The 17,650-nt window shown below is 55.7% G+C and overlaps 8 protein-coding genes across 8 annotated transcripts; 2 read left to right on the plus strand and 6 right to left on the minus strand.

Annotated features, from left to right (window-relative positions):
• Positions 1 to 368: 368 nt before the first annotated feature.
• On the minus strand, positions 369 to 2,105 carry LTHEOB_9221 (FAD dependent oxidoreductase; the record flags this gene model as incomplete). The annotated part of the gene is made up of 1 exon (XM_035518786.1): positions 369 to 2,105. One exon carries the CDS (start codon positions 2,103 to 2,105, stop codon positions 369 to 371), a length of 1,737 nt encoding a protein of 578 aa, XP_035369251.1.
• An 853-nt stretch (positions 2,106 to 2,958) lies between these two features.
• Positions 2,959 to 6,098, minus strand: LTHEOB_9222 (DNA ligase ATP-dependent; the record flags this gene model as incomplete). Its single annotated transcript, XM_035518787.1, has 4 exons — positions 2,959 to 4,252; positions 4,302 to 5,475; positions 5,724 to 5,977; positions 6,043 to 6,098. 4 exons carry the CDS (start codon positions 6,096 to 6,098, stop codon positions 2,959 to 2,961), a joined length of 2,778 nt encoding a protein of 925 aa, XP_035369252.1.
• A 491-nt stretch (positions 6,099 to 6,589) lies between these two features.
• Positions 6,590 to 7,280, plus strand: LTHEOB_9223 (Caffeine-induced death protein; the record flags this gene model as incomplete). Its single annotated transcript, XM_035518788.1, has 2 exons — positions 6,590 to 6,656; positions 6,757 to 7,280. The coding sequence occupies 2 exons, from the start codon at positions 6,590 to 6,592 to the stop codon at positions 7,278 to 7,280; spliced, it is 591 nt and encodes a 196-aa protein (XP_035369253.1).
• A 239-nt stretch (positions 7,281 to 7,519) lies between these two features.
• LTHEOB_9224 (uncharacterized protein) lies at positions 7,520 to 7,972 on the minus strand (the record flags this gene model as incomplete). The annotated part of the gene is made up of 1 exon (XM_035518789.1): positions 7,520 to 7,972. One exon carries the CDS (start codon positions 7,970 to 7,972, stop codon positions 7,520 to 7,522), a length of 453 nt encoding a protein of 150 aa, XP_035369254.1.
• Positions 7,973 to 8,381: 409 nt separating this feature from the next.
• On the plus strand, positions 8,382 to 8,888 carry LTHEOB_9225 (Ring finger protein; the record flags this gene model as incomplete). Its single annotated transcript, XM_035518790.1, has 1 exon — positions 8,382 to 8,888. One exon carries the CDS (start codon positions 8,382 to 8,384, stop codon positions 8,886 to 8,888), a length of 507 nt encoding a protein of 168 aa, XP_035369255.1.
• A 362-nt stretch (positions 8,889 to 9,250) lies between these two features.
• On the minus strand, positions 9,251 to 9,892 carry LTHEOB_9226 (uncharacterized protein; the record flags this gene model as incomplete). The annotated part of the gene is made up of 1 exon (XM_035518791.1): positions 9,251 to 9,892. One exon carries the CDS (start codon positions 9,890 to 9,892, stop codon positions 9,251 to 9,253), a length of 642 nt encoding a protein of 213 aa, XP_035369256.1.
• A 1,330-nt stretch (positions 9,893 to 11,222) lies between these two features.
• Positions 11,223 to 12,039, minus strand: LTHEOB_9227 (uncharacterized protein; the record flags this gene model as incomplete). Its single annotated transcript, XM_035518792.1, has 2 exons — positions 11,223 to 11,959; positions 12,012 to 12,039. The coding sequence occupies 2 exons, from the start codon at positions 12,037 to 12,039 to the stop codon at positions 11,223 to 11,225; spliced, it is 765 nt and encodes a 254-aa protein (XP_035369257.1).
• Positions 12,040 to 14,383: 2,344 nt separating this feature from the next.
• On the minus strand, positions 14,384 to 17,322 carry LTHEOB_9228 (Amino acid/polyamine transporter I; the record flags this gene model as incomplete). The annotated part of the gene is made up of 9 exons (XM_035518793.1): positions 14,384 to 14,423; positions 14,486 to 14,635; positions 14,948 to 15,655; positions 15,708 to 15,815; positions 15,875 to 16,021; positions 16,105 to 16,327; positions 16,677 to 16,705; positions 16,955 to 17,051; positions 17,127 to 17,322. 9 exons carry the CDS (start codon positions 17,320 to 17,322, stop codon positions 14,384 to 14,386), a joined length of 1,698 nt encoding a protein of 565 aa, XP_035369258.1.
• Between the last annotated feature and the right edge of the window lie 328 nt (positions 17,323 to 17,650).

Consider the following 17,650-nt stretch of genomic DNA (forward strand, 5'->3'; position numbering starts at 1 on the left):
AGGCCTTAAAGGCGTTGACAAGGTATCTGTTCTTAGTGACGACTAAGTTACACATCATCTGGAGGTTAAATTCAACATCTAAGCGTGGTCAACATCTTCCCCAAAGGTAGAGCTTGTTCAATGGATGCGAATGCAGATGTCGGCAATACTTACGAATGAATCGCTGCTTCAAAGAGACAAGGTTTCGTCATCTTGCGGGTAAAACTTCTAGGCTGCTCCATACTGAAAATGCATGAATAGGCCAAGTAAAAACATAACTGAAAGTTCAAGGATAGTAAAAATAATATAGGCCGTCTGCTGAAGGAAGGAGGGGAAGATATGAACCCGAAAGAAAAACATGCCCTCCCTTGTAAGACGTCAGTCCAGCTTCAGGCTTTCACAGTCTCCTGCTGCAGCGTCTCACTAAAGCCATCTTCCGGACTCAACCCCATCGTAGCCGGGCCATTGAGGCAGATACCCTCCTTGCTGAACCTACAACCGTGCACCGGGCAATCCCAGCTCTTCTCGGTGCGGTTCCAGCATACGACGCCGCTCGAACGCGGGCATAGCGCGCTGAAGCGGCGGACTTGACCCTTCTCGTCCTTGTAAACGGCCATGGGCTTCGAAGTCTTGGAATCCAGCACACCACCCTCGCCCTTGCCGAGATCGTCGATGTCGTTGATGTCCGACTGCGGGAAGCGTTTGTACTGCACATTGCTTTGGACGCCGTCCGCCAGCATATGATCCGGCACGGCCTTCGCTGCGCTGACGATGCGCGAAGGGTCGTACAGCTTAGCCCAAGGGTTGAACTTTCCATCGATTTCGTCGGCGATAAGACGGCCTGCGAGCACGCTGTGAGTCAGGCCGTCGCCGCTGTGGCCGGTGACGACGAAGGTACGCTTCTGGTGCGGGTTCTTGCCGATGAAGCCCACATGATCGGCCGGCTCCCAGATCTGGCCACTCCAACTGTAGTCGACGGCGCCGGCCTTGGTGAAGCGCTCGCGGAACCACTGCTCCAGCTCCTGGAAGCGGCCCTCCGTCTCCTCCTGGCCCACTTTGTGGTCGCAGCCGCCCACGACGGCGTAGTCTTCCAACTCATCGCAAGGTGTGAGTCTCACATACTTGTATGCATCCGCCCGGTCATACAGGAGGCAGTCTTCCAGCAGGCCTTTCGGCACGCGAATGGCGATGCAGTACGTCCGGTAGTACTCCATCTCGGCAACAATGCTCAGGTTTTGCAGCGGCACAGCCGTCGCCTCAACGGCATACCCACACCTGACAATCGGGCCATCCAGCGTCGAAACCTGGACAGTCTTGTGGCTCATGCCGCCGAGGACCTCGCCGTCGCTCTCCTCAATCGACGTCACCCGCGCGCCCGTGTAGCAGCGAAAGTTCGACTGCCTCCTCAGCCACCCCAGCAAACCGACGACGTACTTGGTGGGATGGAAAGCCGCCTGGCCGCCAAACACCGCCGCGCCGCGCTGGTCCACGGCGGCGCCGTCCCAGCCCCTGACCGCAAGCCCATCGTCCCAGTACGCCGCCTCCAAGCCCATGAGCGCCCTCGCCTTCCGCACCTCCTCCTTCAAGCCCTCCACCTCCCCCTCATACCCCTCCTCGCCCCGCGCGTACTGCGAAACCACGTAAGCAGGCAGCCGCCTGTACTCGCAGTCGATTCCCAGCGTGCCCGCTACCTCGCCGACCCGCCGCACTGCCCACGCGCGGCTCTCGACCAGGGCCGCCGCGCGCGCGCCCTCATGCTTCCTCCCGTCGTCCAACATCCCGCCGCCATCCAGCACGCAGGTCAGGTGCCCGCTCGAGCGGCCCGTCTCGCCCGCCGCCACGTCGCGCGCCTCGACCAGTACCACGTCGTGCCCGCGGTGCACGAGCTCGTACGCCGCCGACACGCCCGCCATGCCCGCCCCGACGACGCACACGTCCGCCTCGATGACGGCAACGTCGTCGTCATCCTTAGGGGGGCTGAGTCGGCCGAAAAAGTCCGGGTACGCCGCGTACGGCAGCGAGTGCGTCCACACCGCGTCCGTCTCGCCCGTCGTGCGCAGCGCCTTGTTGGCCGGCTGCGACGAGGCCGTGAGGTAGCGGGCGCAAGGGGGTCGGGTGAGGTCCATTCGTCGTCGTCGTCGTCGTTGCCGAAGTTTTTCGGGGGTCTGTCGAGGTATGGAGGAGGGTTCGTGGAAAGTGTTTTGAAGAATGATCGTTGCCAGCTGCTGTCCTGAGTGTTGGATAAATACTGTGAGCGAATTATCTCCATGTCGTATCTTGCTTATGACCATGCGGAGCGTTGAGCCTATCGGAACCCGAGATTCAAAGCCATATCGAAGGTTGTAGTTCCTTCTCTTTCTTCTCACTCGATCGCTCCGCCAATAGCATAGTTTTCTTCATGCTTGTCCGCACAAATTGGGCAGGCGCGACATGACCTGCAGCAGCCCATAACGACATGCGAGCATCATTGTTGATGCTCCATTGCGGCGTGTGGATCAATGCACTGGCAAATCGTAAGGATTACGTATGCCGTGGCTCACCGTAACACAAGAATCATATTTCCATTTGCGACTGGTCGGAATCGCCCCCAAATCCCTATGCTACGTCGGTAATTTTAGGAAGCATGTGGTTTTCCGGGCTCCGGAACATCAGCAGGCTATCCCACGTTGTCAGTCTCACAACCGTTGACACTAGACTATCAGGAAAGCACGTACCGCCCAGGTTCCAGGGACATTTACGAGATATTAAGCCTATCAAAACATGCATCCTTTAGTTCCTGTTTCTTGACCCTGCTATGCCTGCATTTCACGAGGTAGCTCCGAGCGTAACTTTGTTTGATCCCAGCGATGCCTTGATTAGTCCGCGACCTTTTTTCCCTTTCAGTTGTGCTGGAGAGCGTGCGAGAGCGACTGGGCCATCCCTAACCTTAAAAACTTCGAGAACAGGACCGAGAAAAGCAAAAGTAAGCCACTGCTAAACTCAGTACTCAAAGTCATCGTCAACACTAGGGCCCTTGTTCTTCGTTACTGCCTCCTGCTTCCTGTACATCTCCGCAACCTGCCTTGCACTGGTTGCTTGATCGGCCTTCTTATCATCGCGTTGGTGGATGAACCGCGGGAACCGCAGACTGACACCCTTGCCGACACCCAGCACATCCATAGCCGCCATATACCTGGGGCTGAGGGTAAGATCAGCCGTCTTCACCTCCCAGACAAACTTCGGCTCGAACCACACATCCGGCTGATCCTTGTTGCCCTGCGAGTGCGAGTAAAACGGCTTTGGGCGGTCAATAACGATCGGGGACAGCTGCGCGTGAAGGTTTGCTAAAACTTCATCCGAGAATCCAGTACCTATGTTGCAGACGGTTTCGTACGTATCGTTAGACGAGTTGTAGCACGCAAGCAGGAAGGCGCCGTAGACAGAAGTGCGCTTGCCCTTGCCGTAGTAAGCTCCAAGCACCACCAGATCAAGACTGTCGCCCACGCCTGAGAGGTAGTCTTTCTTGACTTTGAGCCAGTTCTGAGAGCGCTTCGAGGGCTCGTAGCTACTCTCAGGTCCATCGAGCATCTTAACCATCAGCCCTTCGCAAGACGCCTTCACGGACTTGTCAAGGAGATCCTGGATCTCGTCGAGCTCATTGGTGTCGCCGAACTGAGCGAATGTAAACTCGCCCTCGACAGGAGCGAACGATGCGTGCAGGAGGTCACGACGCTCACGGAAAGGCTTATTGACGAGGGCTTCTCCGTTGAGGTAGAGGAGGTCGAATGCGAAGACACAGACCTTGACCTTGACGTCCTCGACCTTGACGTCCTTCCTCTTTCGCGTCATCAGCGTTTGGAACGGCAGGACCTTCTTCTCATCGACATCCCACGCAACAGTCTCACAGTCAAGGACAAAGCTCTTCGTCCCCTCCTTGACCCATGACGGTAGCTTCTCGAGGATGTCCGGATACTTCTTGGAAAGGTCTTCCGAGTTGCGCGAGAAAATGTTCGAGACTCCCTTGTCCGTCTTTCCTGCGCTCGGAGCTTCCGTTGCGTACTCTTGGGCTGCGTCGTGCGAGACAAAGTGGATTTGAGCGCGTTCGCCGTCGTATTTGTATTCGCACGTAAAGTGCTTGCCTTCGAACCTATCCAAGACCTCAGTGATCGATTTGGTTGGTTTGGCAAGCATAGGCTTGAGCGGCACGCCCGGCTGAAGCTTGCAGTGCTCCCTCAAACTGGAAAGACCGTGCTCGAGCATGGCGGGGATAATGACCTCGTAACTCGGCAACTCACTACGATACAGTTAGATCAAGACGTAGGTAGGAACAATGGACGACTGACCTGTAAACCGACTTCAGGGTTCTCTCTCCCTTGGTCAGCTGCTCAGTGTTGGGGATCTTCTTGCCGCTGGGGTCTAATTCATAGGCGACCATGGCATGTGCCAACGACACCAGGACGGACTTGTCCGCCAGACCCAACCGCAGCTTGCCTTCGAGCATTCTCACGATGAACTTAGCCTCGCTCGCACCGCCCTTATCCTTGTAAATGTCGACACCCTTGCCCTTTCCAGTAAGATGAGCGTCAGATGCAGATAGAAGCTTCTTGATGCCAGCAACCTTGCGACCCTGGGAGCCTTGACCTTCTATCGTTGCAATATCCATCAGACCTTTGTGGACACCACGTACAGTCAGAGGCTTCGGCTTGAACATGGTGGGTTGATTGGACCTGCTTTTGGCTGCGACCAGGCCAAGATCACCGATTTCTTTCTGATCTGCTTTAATGACGGCCAGACTTCGACCAGTTGTCTCGCCGATAGACTTCATGATAAGTGATTCTCCGATGCCGAGCTCGATGCCAGCGTAATCGGCTGCAAGCTTGTTGACCATGAGCAGCACTGTCGGAAGCAGGTCCTCGGGTGTCAGTCGTAGCACCTGGCGGAAGAACTTGGCGCAGTATGCTGAGATTTCCAAACGCTTGGTTGTCATCTCAATTTTCGAGAAAGCGGCGCAGAGTGCAGCATACGGCACTGGTTCTCCTGCCTTCCAGTCTGGATATAGCTCTTCGTCAATGCTCTTCAGGGTAGACTGGACCTTTTCTCTAGCCTTAGCAGCCTTGGAGGCAGCTGCGGGGGTTTCATCCTCAGAAGAAACAACTTCTTCATCCTCCTTCTCGGACTCAGCAGAAGACGCATCAGCTTCAACGCCCTTGGTTGTAGCCTTCGGCGGTGACGCTGCCCGCTTGGTCGACTTTGTCTCGACGTCCTCGTTGTTAACCTTGGACCCTTCCTTCTTCGATTTGGCCTTGGTCTTCTTCGGGGAAGGTGGCTGTTCATTCGCTTCCTCATCGGCCTCTTCGCGCTTCACCTTCGTCTTGGTGATCTTCTTCTGCGGCTTAGACGGTGCATCCGAAGACGAAGACGACTTCCGCGACTGGCGCGCCTTCTTTGCATTGCGCTTGTTGGGGACAGGCTCGTCGTCTTCCTCTTCGCTTTCTTCGCGTGCTCGCTTCTTCGAATCTGTCCACGTCAGTGCCCCGAAACCAGAGTACCCTTTTGTTGCACCGAGTGAGTGACGGATTATGAACGATGCTTTTGAGATTTCATCGCAACCAGGATGGTAGGCCGCACGACCGGCGACCTCAAATGCTGGATGGTCGACGAATTGGCGCAGCTGATCGAGTTGGCGAATCACATCCATGGCGACAATGTTGGAAGTGGTTGAAGAGTTTGGGTGGCAAGTTGACGGCGAAGGGGGAAGAACTCACGAGCACTGTCTGAGTCGGTTGCTGCAGCATCCTCTTCCGGCTTGACCTCATCCTCCATCTCCACATCCTCATCTTTTACAGGCGCACCACGACTGTCCTTGTGTTCTTCGACATCGTTCTCCTTTTTTACAGTATCGTCCTTCTTCTTCTCCTCCGTCTTTGATTTCGTCGACGCAGCATTCGCTTTGGTTGAGAAGGACAACTTCGTCTGCTGGGGAGGCGGGCCGTCTCCGCTTGGCTTTCCAAAGAACTTGCTGCACCAGAATCAGCAATTGATCGGGGGTGGAAGAACAACGTTAGGGGTGGCGGGATCGCGCACCCCAGAGTCATCTGCTTGGGCTTGACATACCCCAAGGTGGCCTGCTTCGGGGCCATGGTGGAGTACAGTGCGGCTCTCGTGAGCAGCTGCGGGGAATTGGAAGAGTACAAGACAGAGATGGGCCGTATATATACGGCGGGCGACAACGAAGCGGCTAGGCAGCGGCGCAGTAGCAGACAGGAGTGGGAATTGGCCTTGGGGAATAGTGGCATGGCACGTCAGGCTGCAGCGGAGGTGGTGCAACAGAAAAGGCAGCCGCCCGGAGTCGCGCTGCGACGCGTCTGCGCGTGCGCCGCTGCCTGGCGTAGCGCGTCATGACGAAATGCACTGGCCCGTGGCCCGTGCACCGCCAATCCATGCGGCGCATCGACTGAGCTTCGCCATCTCCAATCCGCCTTCGTCTGCGAACTTCTCAAGTACCAATTCTGAGTCCTGAGCCCCACTGCATCCATATTTGCCCACCACGGCCGGCCTTATCTGGAAAAAGCCCCCCGCCGGAGCAGCGGAGGAGAAGACCGTGCGGCAGCCGCCTGCCGCAGACAGCACAATGTCAAAGCCATACGATCGTCCTGAGCTGACGCCACAGTTCTGCTTCAATCAGACCGCCCTGCGAGGTATGATAGAGCACACTTACCCCTATCCTTCACATATTAAAATGTTTCTTAAGATTCTCCATCCTAATTAAGGACATTGCTCATTGTTGCCTGAGACTAGATTTCCTCCGCCTGTCTCGTGCCACGATAGACGATTCCATTACCCAAAACCTAAACTCACTCCTTACCCCCGCCTCTGCTGGCTTCGACCCCTCTTCGACGAGCACTCGTTCGACACTACCACCCGGGACGCGCCGCCAGATTCCCGCGTCCAGCTGCAACTACTTCAAGGACAAAGTGCTCTTCCCATCATGGCAGATGCGCTCTGATGTTCTGAGCTACTGCGCAAGCGTCGCCACATCGCCGGATCCTGATGACCCCGTGTCTATCCTTCGCGAAGTGGACGATGCCAAGGTCCGCGAGCGCATTGTGGACGAGCGACTAGATCCATACAGCGCTCGCTATTTTCCCAAAGAGCTGCGGACAGAGATGCTGGCGAACGTGATTCGAAACGAGCGGATGGTGGAGAATATCATCAGGACTAGAACATGGAGTCTAGTGGGTGAGAGGTGTGGAGATGAGGGGCGAGGCTTTGAGGCTGCCTTGAACGAGTGGAGGAAAAAGCAAGAGGCTGGGCACCAATGAGCAGTGTTGATTCTATCGCTTGTGAAGGAAGACTCTCCGCTCTGCCACGGCCAATGTGAAACGCGTTAGGAATTTGGAGTGGACGGCTTACGTTAGTTCAAAAGCGTTCAAGCGTTTAAAAGTAATGTAAAATGCGTAGGCAAGTATCACAGTGGACAACACTATTATAGCTTAGAAAAAAAATCAAATATATCAAATACATGGGAGCCAGTGGGAACATCAATCTCGCAATCAGCGGTTCAGTTGTTCCGCTTGTTCTTTTCGCGCAGTCTCTTGAAGCCAGCGGCGACGTGCTCCTGGATTTCGCAAGCATAGAAACCGTCAGTCGGGTCATTGAAGCAAGGACACCGAGCCTCCTCCGGGCTCGGGATCCTGGAAGGGTGCAGCCACTTGCCAATATGTTTGGCCGTCTTGAGCGTAACGTCTTTCAACACTGACAAAGCTGAATGATCGGACCCCCGAGCGGCTGCGATAGCAACGACACGTGCGTACTCATCATCAATAGCTTGCCTTGCTGCAGCATTGGCCTCTTCAGCGGTGACTTCCTCCGTCGAGTCCAATGACGCTGTTTCTTGTTGGGTGTGTGAATGCTCCTCGGACATGAATTCATCTTCTTCGATGATGACGAAGAGTTCGCTGTCAGCATTTTGGCCGCTCGAGCCTCGTGCGTGAGTGGTAGTGTTCTCAGCCATATTGACTGCTGAAGACAGGCGACCAGGAAGCTTGCTCAAAACCGAAGAAAGCATGGCGTGTTCTGATCTCTCCAGTTGGTACTGGATGTACATAATACTTATGATAGCTTCTGCCGAACAATGGCTTTGTTGTGACTTGACAGTATCGCTACGTACCTTGAGTATCCCCTTTGTTCTTTAACACGTTTAGGAATAGTGATCTCATCTGTAGAGAACAATGTCTCTGTGATACAACAGCGTCGAGGAACACGGTGTATTTAAGAACTGAGCCTCCGTACTTTTTAATAAACTAAAAACGAGAGATCGAGTTGCGTCCTCAGAGCAACTTGCACACAACTTGCACACAACTTGCACACAACTTGCACAGCAACTTTCTCAGATTCCCAAACCAACACTTACGGAAAACGAGATGTCAACCAACTTCGACGAGTTGGCTGGCGTTCTAGCCATCTACGGAAACCGCGACGCTGAAAATATCACTCTCAGGTTCCCTGGAGAGCCTCGTGGAATGACCCCGAACGATGCTTTCTGTGGCCACTGCCACATGCCGCTTCTGCACGGCGATCATGAGCCGCACGGCGAGGAACTGCCATTCCAGCTACCCTGCGGCTGTGTTATTCACGGCGACTGCATTGCCTTCTGGTTCGAGACCGAGATGAACGCCTCTCCTCGGAGCGATGACGGGGTGCACTCGGTCTATCTGACTTGCCCCGTGTGCGACGGCATGATTGACCACCCGGACTTGAAGTGGCAGGAGGGCATCACCGAGCCTCTCACTCGCTTGTTCTACAAGAAGCAGGACAATTTCCTGGTCGTCAACATTGCGATCGTTCCGGCGCTCTCGTCTACTTGGACCTGTGATCCAAAGGACACGAGCTTCTTCAACCCTCACCAGCCCATGCCGGAGCTCGAGTAGGTCTACATTTCCCCTGCTGGTATGTTCTTGCGAGCCAATTCTCTCTTAAACTGATACTTTCGAGATTGGTCGCGCGCGGTTGAGTTAAAAGGCATTGATGACGATTATGATCATGACGATGATGGCGATGATGGTGATGATTGTATCATTGATAGTTCATGATGGTGGTATCTAGAGTTTGAAAATGAAATGAGTAGTGTTCCTGACTTATGCTCTCCCTTTCGTAAGCGACAGTTAATGGTGGTATCTAGAGTTTGAAAATGAAATGAGTAGTGCTCCTTGCTTATGCTCTCTCTTTCGTAAGCGACAGTATCCCAAAATTGAAAGTGAAATCCGTGGTATCTCAAGTGTTTCGCCGCCCATCACACCCAAACCGCCCTCGCCTTCTTCCCACCTCTCCCCACCACTTTCTTCTTCATGTCCGCCCAAGGCCGTCTCCCTGCCACAACCTCCGCCTCCGACGGCATCTCTCTCCGCGCCTCCCGAACATCCACGATCTCCCACCCCTCGACGTCCGCACCCCAATTGGCATCTTCCTCGCGCTCCTCGCCGACCCGCACCGCACTTCTCTGCGCAAACCTCCACGGCCCTCTGCCCATGGCAAGCATTTCCCCTGCTTCCCGGCATGAGTCCTGGCCGTCCTCGCACTCTCCCTGCATGGCCACTCTCTCCATCGACATCCATCTCCTGTCGCCGGCATCCTTCTTGAACGCCAGTCTCGTGCGGAGGTTCTCGTAGTCTTCACTTGTCGCCACGGGCTGCGCTGTGGCGGGGTCCAGCAAGTGGTGGTGGGTGTGCTGGTGCGCGGCTCGTTTCTCCGAACGGCGCTGCAGCCGGAGGCGAGTAGGGATCCGGTCCCGTATTGATGGCATGATGATGCGCTTGCAGTCTTTTGCGAGTTTGTGCGCGGTGCTGCCGAGGACGTAGTCGCAGGAACCTGCTGCTGGAGCTGTTGCGGCACCGCCGACGCTTGATGCAGGGAATTGAGGAAGGGAAAAGAACATGTTTGAGGAATTGAAGTTGGTGTCGAATTCAAAGATCCAGCTTTGGGTTGGCAGTGTTGCTCTGTAATGCAGTGTGGGCTTCCTTTATCACTGAATGTAGATAGCGTAGGGCGACAACGTGGCCGCCCCGGCTGTTTCATGCCCTGATGGGCCTCGACATGCCTTTTCGGTGTAGTTGCGAGCCTCGGAAACATTTCGTTGTTCTTGTAAGCCCACGGTGAAGGTTCCACTCAAATGACGTGTCACGCACGTGTTATAATCGTGGTCAAGAAAACATGGAAAGTCCCGGAACAGCGGTCAGAGATTCTCGAGAACAACTACCTTTTTCTGTATACTGAACTGTCTTAAGAAGCACAACGCATTGCCACGCACTGCCAAAACGTCGGATCAGCAGTGGGAAGCAAACCAGACCCTCTATAATGAACGAAGCAGAATGCTAGATAAGCGCATTGGGCGCTTAATCCATGGAATAAAAGAGAAAACTGAAACAACATCACATACCCCTCTTGCGGGGACCCATACGCCTGTTGGCTCGGATAGAGCACGTTCCCATACATGACGCTTCTTCCGGGCATCAACCAAGGAGGAAAGGCCACAGTATCGAAGTTCGTCAGACTGTTTAAAACCGCTATCTCAGAATACCAAATATGGTGTTCGTTACAGATAAGAAGCAGGTACGAGCCGAGGGGTGGTTGCTGGTAAAGCTCTTGTATAATCCACAGGAGACTCAGCAAAAGTGGCAAACCCAGCTCCTCTGGGCTCCAATGGTCTGGGAGACGGCATCCTCAACGCCCTTGTTGCGATATTCCACCACTGTCAACTGGACAGCGTCCAAGTCATTCGTTGGCGAAACGTATTGAAAACATGACGTAGCCGGCATTGGTTCGTGCTCCCGCTCGAGTGGAATCCGAGACCGAGAACGTGGACGGAAGTAGAGGGGCCATGGTGTATCCGAACACGAGAGACCGTTACAAAACATGAAAAGAAAAAGAGAGAGAACCTCCATTTCTAAAGAAAAACTGGCAAATTCCCGTGGGAAACTAAAGCAGTGAAGCCAGGTACAGAAACACTAAAAAGTGTCTGTACTAGTGAAGTGCCCTGCTACGAGCCTTCGAGATGATGTTCCCGCCGGAATGCAGAAGACAATGCATTATGTCTGAAGAAAGTACCGCCGTCATTTCTTTGTCGTCCCTGAACTGTCATTGAACAACACCTTTTTTTTTTTTTGCCCAGGCCAGGCCGATCTCACTTTGCGCCTTTGAAGTCGTGCTCGAATACCATCAGCATCGCCCGAGCCTTGGCACTAGTGCACCGTCAGAGCCAGAGGCCGTCACTCGCCCAGCTTATCGTCTTCGTCCTCCACGACTCCCTCATCCACAAAGCCCACGTCTCCGGCACTCTTGCCCACACCACCATCCTGCGCCTCCGGCTCGTGGAACGGGCAGAACCTCCATCCCTCGTCCGGGTAGTTCCAGCACGGACATCCCAGCTCCTCGGGCGTGCCCACCGTCTTCTTCATCCAGCGGCTCTCCTCGATGCGCTTCGCGACGGGCTCGGTCCGCATCTTCAGATCCTTCAGGCCCTCCTGCACGGCGTGCACGCCGAAGCCGCTGACGGATTGGTCCGTGACGCGCTTGAAGTACTCTTCGTCGTGTTTCTTGTCGAGCGCCGCCTTCTCCTGCCGGCGGACGGCGGCGGCCTCGTCGTCGGGGATGATGTCGAAGGAAGCCGAGGACGCGGATTCCATGGACAGGGTGCGAGGGTGAAGCTGGCGGCCGTCGGCGGCGCCGTCGAAGTTCTCGTCGTCGTCGTTGTCGTCGGCGTTGGCGCGTTCTTGCTGGAGCTCCTTCAGCTTGTCGAGGAAGTGCTTGTTGCGCAGTTGTTCGGCCGCAGCGGCGGCGGCGGCAGAGGCGGCCTCCTGTTGCTTGCGGGCTAGACGCAGCTGCTTCTGGCGCGGAGGCGAAGGGAACAGCGGCGGGGTGACGGGCGAGGGCGGGCGGTTGTGGGCGTAGAAGTCGTATTCATCGTCCTCTTCGGCATTGTTGCCGCCGGTCTCGTAACCTGAGTCTGGACATCCAGGTAGCTTTTGCAATCGAGGGAAAGGGCTTTAGGAACGCACCGGAGGGCGACGAGGGAGGAGGAGGCATGGTCGCGGGTGCGGGTAGAGGTAAGGTTTGGTGAGCAAAGGGTGATGGGGGCGGTAAGAAGATCTGGGGAGGCTTTATATACTCATAGCTAGGTGATTGAACGGGGTGCGGGTGATCTGGCGTCAACTTGAAGGGTCTCACCCTTGGGGCCAACCATGGTGCTACTTCTGCATTACTTCTGAAAGATGACGATGATTTATTTGCCGCATATGAATGTAGCTGACGCTGCTGAAGATGTCCACCGCGCTGTTGTTCTAGGTGCTGCTCCATTTGCAGTGCGAGAACATGGACAACGATGGCAGCTCACGTCGCTAGAAACAGAAGCTGCATACCAACCTCTGCTCTCACCTTATCTGGCCAAACTTTGTCCAGTAAGCAATGCTGGATCGTCAACGGCAACTGCGTCCACTTCAAGAGTCATTTAGCGATGTCCAGCGGTCTGCCTCTCAGCCCCGGAGCAGATGTACCAGATGCGCATGGCATCTACGCCAACCTGGAGGCTGTGTTAGCCTGGAGAATAACAGTGGCTTTTATTTCCCAATGATTTCGCATGTGAAGCCTCGACGCTTTCAGCTCTGCGCCAAACGGTCAAGACAGGTACTTTGACCATTCCATAAATATCCAAGCAGTGGCTGTTCCAGACTCCATGTGTAATAATTTGGTACACAGGAAGAAAATAGGGCTCTCTTGGCACAAACAGTCGTGGAGAAGGCAAAGTGGCGGTGCATGTCGTGGATTCCCAGGCCCATCAGCGCCTCCTACTTTCCATCAAGATAAGAGCAAGCGTGCAGCACGAAGACCAAAGAGAGTTATGGTGGCGCCGCAGACACAGGACCGGGTCGGGCCCAGCAAGGCGGGTTGGCGACGAAAAAGCAAGCATATGCTCTATCGCGACGACATGCGGATCTGTACCTTTTTACACAGGGATGCACTGCCTATCCCAAGCGGTTGCCCTCGTGCGGCGTGGCTCGCATGATCACCCGCGCGCCACGCCCGCAACGCCATCCTTGTCGCTGGTGCGGAATGCCTGTTTGGTGCACTATGGGGAGCCGGAGATTTGAGTGGGGGACAAGGGCTGGCCGGGTCGCTGCAGAAGGCAAGGACTCCAGGAGGAAAGTGCTACATGGACGCGCAGCGGATCTTCAAGGCTCGGCGGAACATGCTCCGGGAGTCGAGGGCGAAAAGGAGTGCAAGAAAGAGATCAGGGGGCGGATGCGGCGCAGCGGGCGAGGGTTGGCAGCAGAGGTGCAGCATGCGCAATAACGTCACATGGAGCGAAGGAGCCCGCCTCGCCCTTCCCTGCAGCTCGGGTGTGTGCGTGTGTTCCAGAGCACATGGCTCGCACTTCGCCTCCGTCCCGACTTCCCCGTCTGCCGCTCTCCAGCTGGCGCAGGCAAGGCATTGGCGGGCTGGAGGGGCGTGCTCCTGTGCATTCAATCGGGGAGCACCGGCCGACCGGGCCACCACCCCCGACTACCCACCCATCCACCAAGCGCCGGCGGGCGGGCCATGCGCGAAGCAATCCGTACCGTCCGGAACCCTCGCTGCGCTGCCCCGAAGACGTTCGAAGATGGAGTCTCCTGTGTCCTACTTTTGTCCTTAGCAGCCGCCTTGCATTTGCCATTGGACCCTTCCCGCATCCCCGGTGAATTGCGGCGCAGCAGAGGGCAGACGTGCCATGGCCCAAACGGGCATATGCCCTCCTCGACCGACGACGCCTCGCCGCCGCCCCCCTCCTGCCGCCGCCGCCGCCGCGCCGTGCCTGCACCGCAGTGCGCGCGAGCGAGAGCAGGCGCAGCGGCGCACCCTCTCTCTCCTTCTCTCACGGCTGCTGCGCGCTGCGATGCGCAGAGCCCGTTTGGGCTGCCCTGTTTTGCGGCGGCGATCGCTGCCCGTTTCCCCCAATCAGGCCGAGAGCCGGGCTCGGGGAAGGAGGGAAAGCGCTCCGCTGCGTTCCAGAAGGATGGGTTCTGAGGTGAGAGGAACAAAGGGTCTGTGCGAAAGGGTCGCGGTCGGTGACGTGAGAGGAGGAAGGTGCGCAGGTACTACCGGATCTACGATGAGTGGTTCTTGTCTCGGGGCGACCCTAGGGCTAGCATGCTGACTCTTTGCTTTTTCTCTCTTCTGCCCTGCGGGGCTGGCTGAAAAGGAACCCACTCGTATCGCGGGGAGCATGACGTGCATTAGACCAGGGCCTGCCTAATCACGACACCTGCAGACCCTTACCTCGAATCGCGCGAAGACAGTTATTGAATTATTGCTCGTTACATGTTGCTTTTCCCTTGCATTTGCGAAATGCGCCTCCGTGCGCTCCAGCCGAAAATCCCCTCCTCCTCGCCACACCTTAACTGAACAGCACGTTCAGGATCTTCTCGAATGCGTTCCTGCAGGAGAACCCCTCGTTAGAACAAGATTACGAAAATTTAGCAGACGGCACGGGACATACTTTGGCGGCGTCTCGATAAAGTTCCTGTGATACTCCTCAATCTCCGGGAGATCCTGGAAAAGGTCCACGTCCTCCGGTTTGCGGAATTCCGTCTTCTTGAAGAATTTCCAGAAAACGAACAGAATCGGGAACACGGCGATCATCGTGTACCTGCGAAACGGAACGTCAGCGCACATTCATTGGCCATTACAAAGAGGGGGGAAAAACAGGGAAACGAGGAGCGTTTCAGGAACACTGCACCGTGCAGCTGGGTGTCGAAAGATCTAGGCAATCCTAGGTAATTTCTATCATTACGTGGGTAGCTGAAGCTACCATCCGGACGTAGATGTATATTTAGTAATTCTACATTTGCGTCCGGATGGTAGCTTTAGCTACCCACGTAATGATAGAAATTAGTTACGATGGCTTACAATAGATCTTCCGGCACCCACGTAGCTGCATCGCAATCGGTTGATCACTTACCAGAACAAGAATGACGGCACGTCCCAGTGTCCAGGCAAGAACACGGTATAGCCGCCAACGAAGGTCATAACAAAGCACCCCGTGAGGCCGTAGTAGGCAGCATATGGCTGCAGGATGCCCTTGTACGGCAAGGAGTCACGACTGATGCCCTGGGCCTCGAGGGCGGCCTTGAAGCGCAAGAAGGTGAAGCACATGACGGAGAAGTTGATGAGCTGGCTGGCCGTGACGAGGCTGACGAACCAGTTGAGCACGACAGCGGCGTTCTCCGACACCTGCAGGAACGACAGCAGCGCGATCAGCAGCACGATGAGCACGCAGTAGATGGGCACGCCGTTCCTGGTGCACTTGGTCAGCGCCCGCGGCGCCTTGCCCTCGAGCGCCAGCCCGTACAGCGACCGCGACGCGCAGTAGACGTAGCTGTTGCCCGCGCTGAAGGCCGCCGTCAGCACCATGGCGTTGACGATGTCGGGCAGCACCCGGATCCGCAGCCGGTTCATCGCCACCACGTACGGCGACGCCGCCGCCCCGGGCTTGCTCTCCTTGAACGCCGCCGTCAGCTCCGGGTCGTTGTACGGCACGTTGATGCCGACGCACAGCGAGCCGAGCACGAAGAAGGCCGTCAGTCGGTAGAAGACGGCGTTGTACGCTCGCGGCATCGCCTTGCGCGGGTTCTCAGCTTCGCCGGCGGCCATGGACACGTAGTCCGGACTGGAAATTGAGGTGAGCTGATCAGTCGCTACACAAATCGCGGTGTTCTTACCCAGCAATGGTGAAGGATGCCTGTATCAAGCATTGCAGGAACCCGAGGAAGCGTCCCAGCGTCCCATCATAGTAGAGCTCAGTAAATGCGCCGGGATTATTCCAGTACCTTCACAGGATAAAACCATCAGTGCCAAACCTTTGGTTGAATAATGAGGTCCTGCTCACCTGAATCCGAAACGGTCCCCGAGGGGATTGCCACCAAGCATAGTAATGAACGTGTAAAAGATGAGGCCAATGATCAGGAGCACCTTCCCTATCGCGGCCCAGAACTCCGTCTCGCCGTACCATTTGACGGCTAATACGTTGATAAGGCTGCGGGTACTCGTAAGCACTGGACTCATGTGCCGGCACCTCGCACTGAGCGGACAGCAGAGAAGCCTTTGGATCCAACTAACCCATAGAGAACAATGACGATGGAAATGATGCCACCAGCCGGAACTGCATCGCTCCAGTAGTGGATGATGACGTTGCAAGCGACAATTTCGAAAGGCACGAGTGCCGCCTCGAAGACGAAGAAGTTCCAGCCGGCGGCGAAGCCAAATGCCTCATCGACATACCGGCCTGCGAAGCGGATAAAGGGCGAGGAAATGGGCAAATATGTCACCATTTCCGCGATACCTGATCGCATTTGTGTCAATAATCAGTTTCCTTTTAGTGGTGGGGGTTGGGGGTTGTGTTGGGGGTGAAGATGGGGGAAGACGGGGCGCATGGGCGCATTGGCGCATGGGCGAGCCGACAGAACTTTGGGACTTCTTTCTTCCTTTCTTCCTTTCTTCCTTCCTTCTTTTCTTTTCTTCTCTTTCTAGCAGCTCTGGCCACAAGGTGCATAGGGTTGGTGTGGGATTTCGCAGAGCTCCGATTCGGCAGTGCACGTTCACCAGAGGCAGCACGAAGCAACGCAGGGCACAGAACAGCAAAGGACGAAAAACAGGAGAAACAGGTGAGAGAAATGAAAGACTTTTCGTACATAATGTTACCGCAAGAATGAACGTACACCTGTTTCACACTAAGGTAAGCAATTGTCCTTACAGAGGGGTGCTACAGCCGATGGCTAGCGCGAAGAATAGCAGGGCTCTAGAACATAGCGTGACTATGCCCCCAGCTCTGCCTCAGAAAAATAACATATGTAGGTAGCTTCAACTACCCATGACATGACCAAAAAAGAAAATCCACGCTAGCCATCGGCTGCGAGAGGGGACTGTACAAGCCAACAGCCACGCGACGGGAATTTGGAGGAAGACCTACCAGATGGTGAACGCCAGGAACAAACTCGCCGGCCCTCCATTGAGCAAGCCATTTCCAATCTGGACGTACAGCGCTGTTCCGATCGTACCTCCGATTCCTGCAAGAAAGATGGAGGAGCTGGTCAGCAATTGGTCCATTGGACGCCGGGGGCCTGCCGTCGTCTATCACCCACCAATCAGCTGGATGTGTCGCGGCTTGAGCTTGCGGTGCGTGTGGTCGCTGGGTTGCTGGCCGGAGCGAATGGACACGGACTCGATAGGGCTCTCTTGATTGTAGCCGCGCTTTTCGGGGTCGCTGCGCCTCTTATCGTCGAATGGCGGCGGCGGTGCCGCCGACTTGGCCGCGAACTCAACGCCCGTTGAGGTCATCCTCTTCAAGAGGAACGCGAAACGCAGATTATGGACGGATCGGATGATCTAGTAAAGCGACTTGAGGAGGAGGGAGAAGAATTCGGTCACGAATGCCATGGGACCACAGAGGACGGAGGAAAGAAGTACAAGCTCGGTGGCAGGTGATGTTTATGTATGTATCAGCGCCGGCGGCGAAGAAGGTGCAGGGAAGCTGTATCTCCGCGACGTCGGTGTGCGTGTGCTACTGCGGCAAGAATTAGAAGATGATGAGATGCGAGAAAAAAAGGCGGGCCAAGCCCAGGTGCCTCTCCAGCCATTGATTCAATCAGCGTAGCCTTTCGTCAGG

This window comes from Lasiodiplodia theobromae (genome assembly GCF_012971845.1).
Source record: "Lasiodiplodia theobromae strain AM2As chromosome Unknown scaffold_30, whole genome shotgun sequence".
NCBI lineage: Eukaryota > Fungi > Ascomycota > Dothideomycetes > Botryosphaeriales > Botryosphaeriaceae > Lasiodiplodia > Lasiodiplodia theobromae.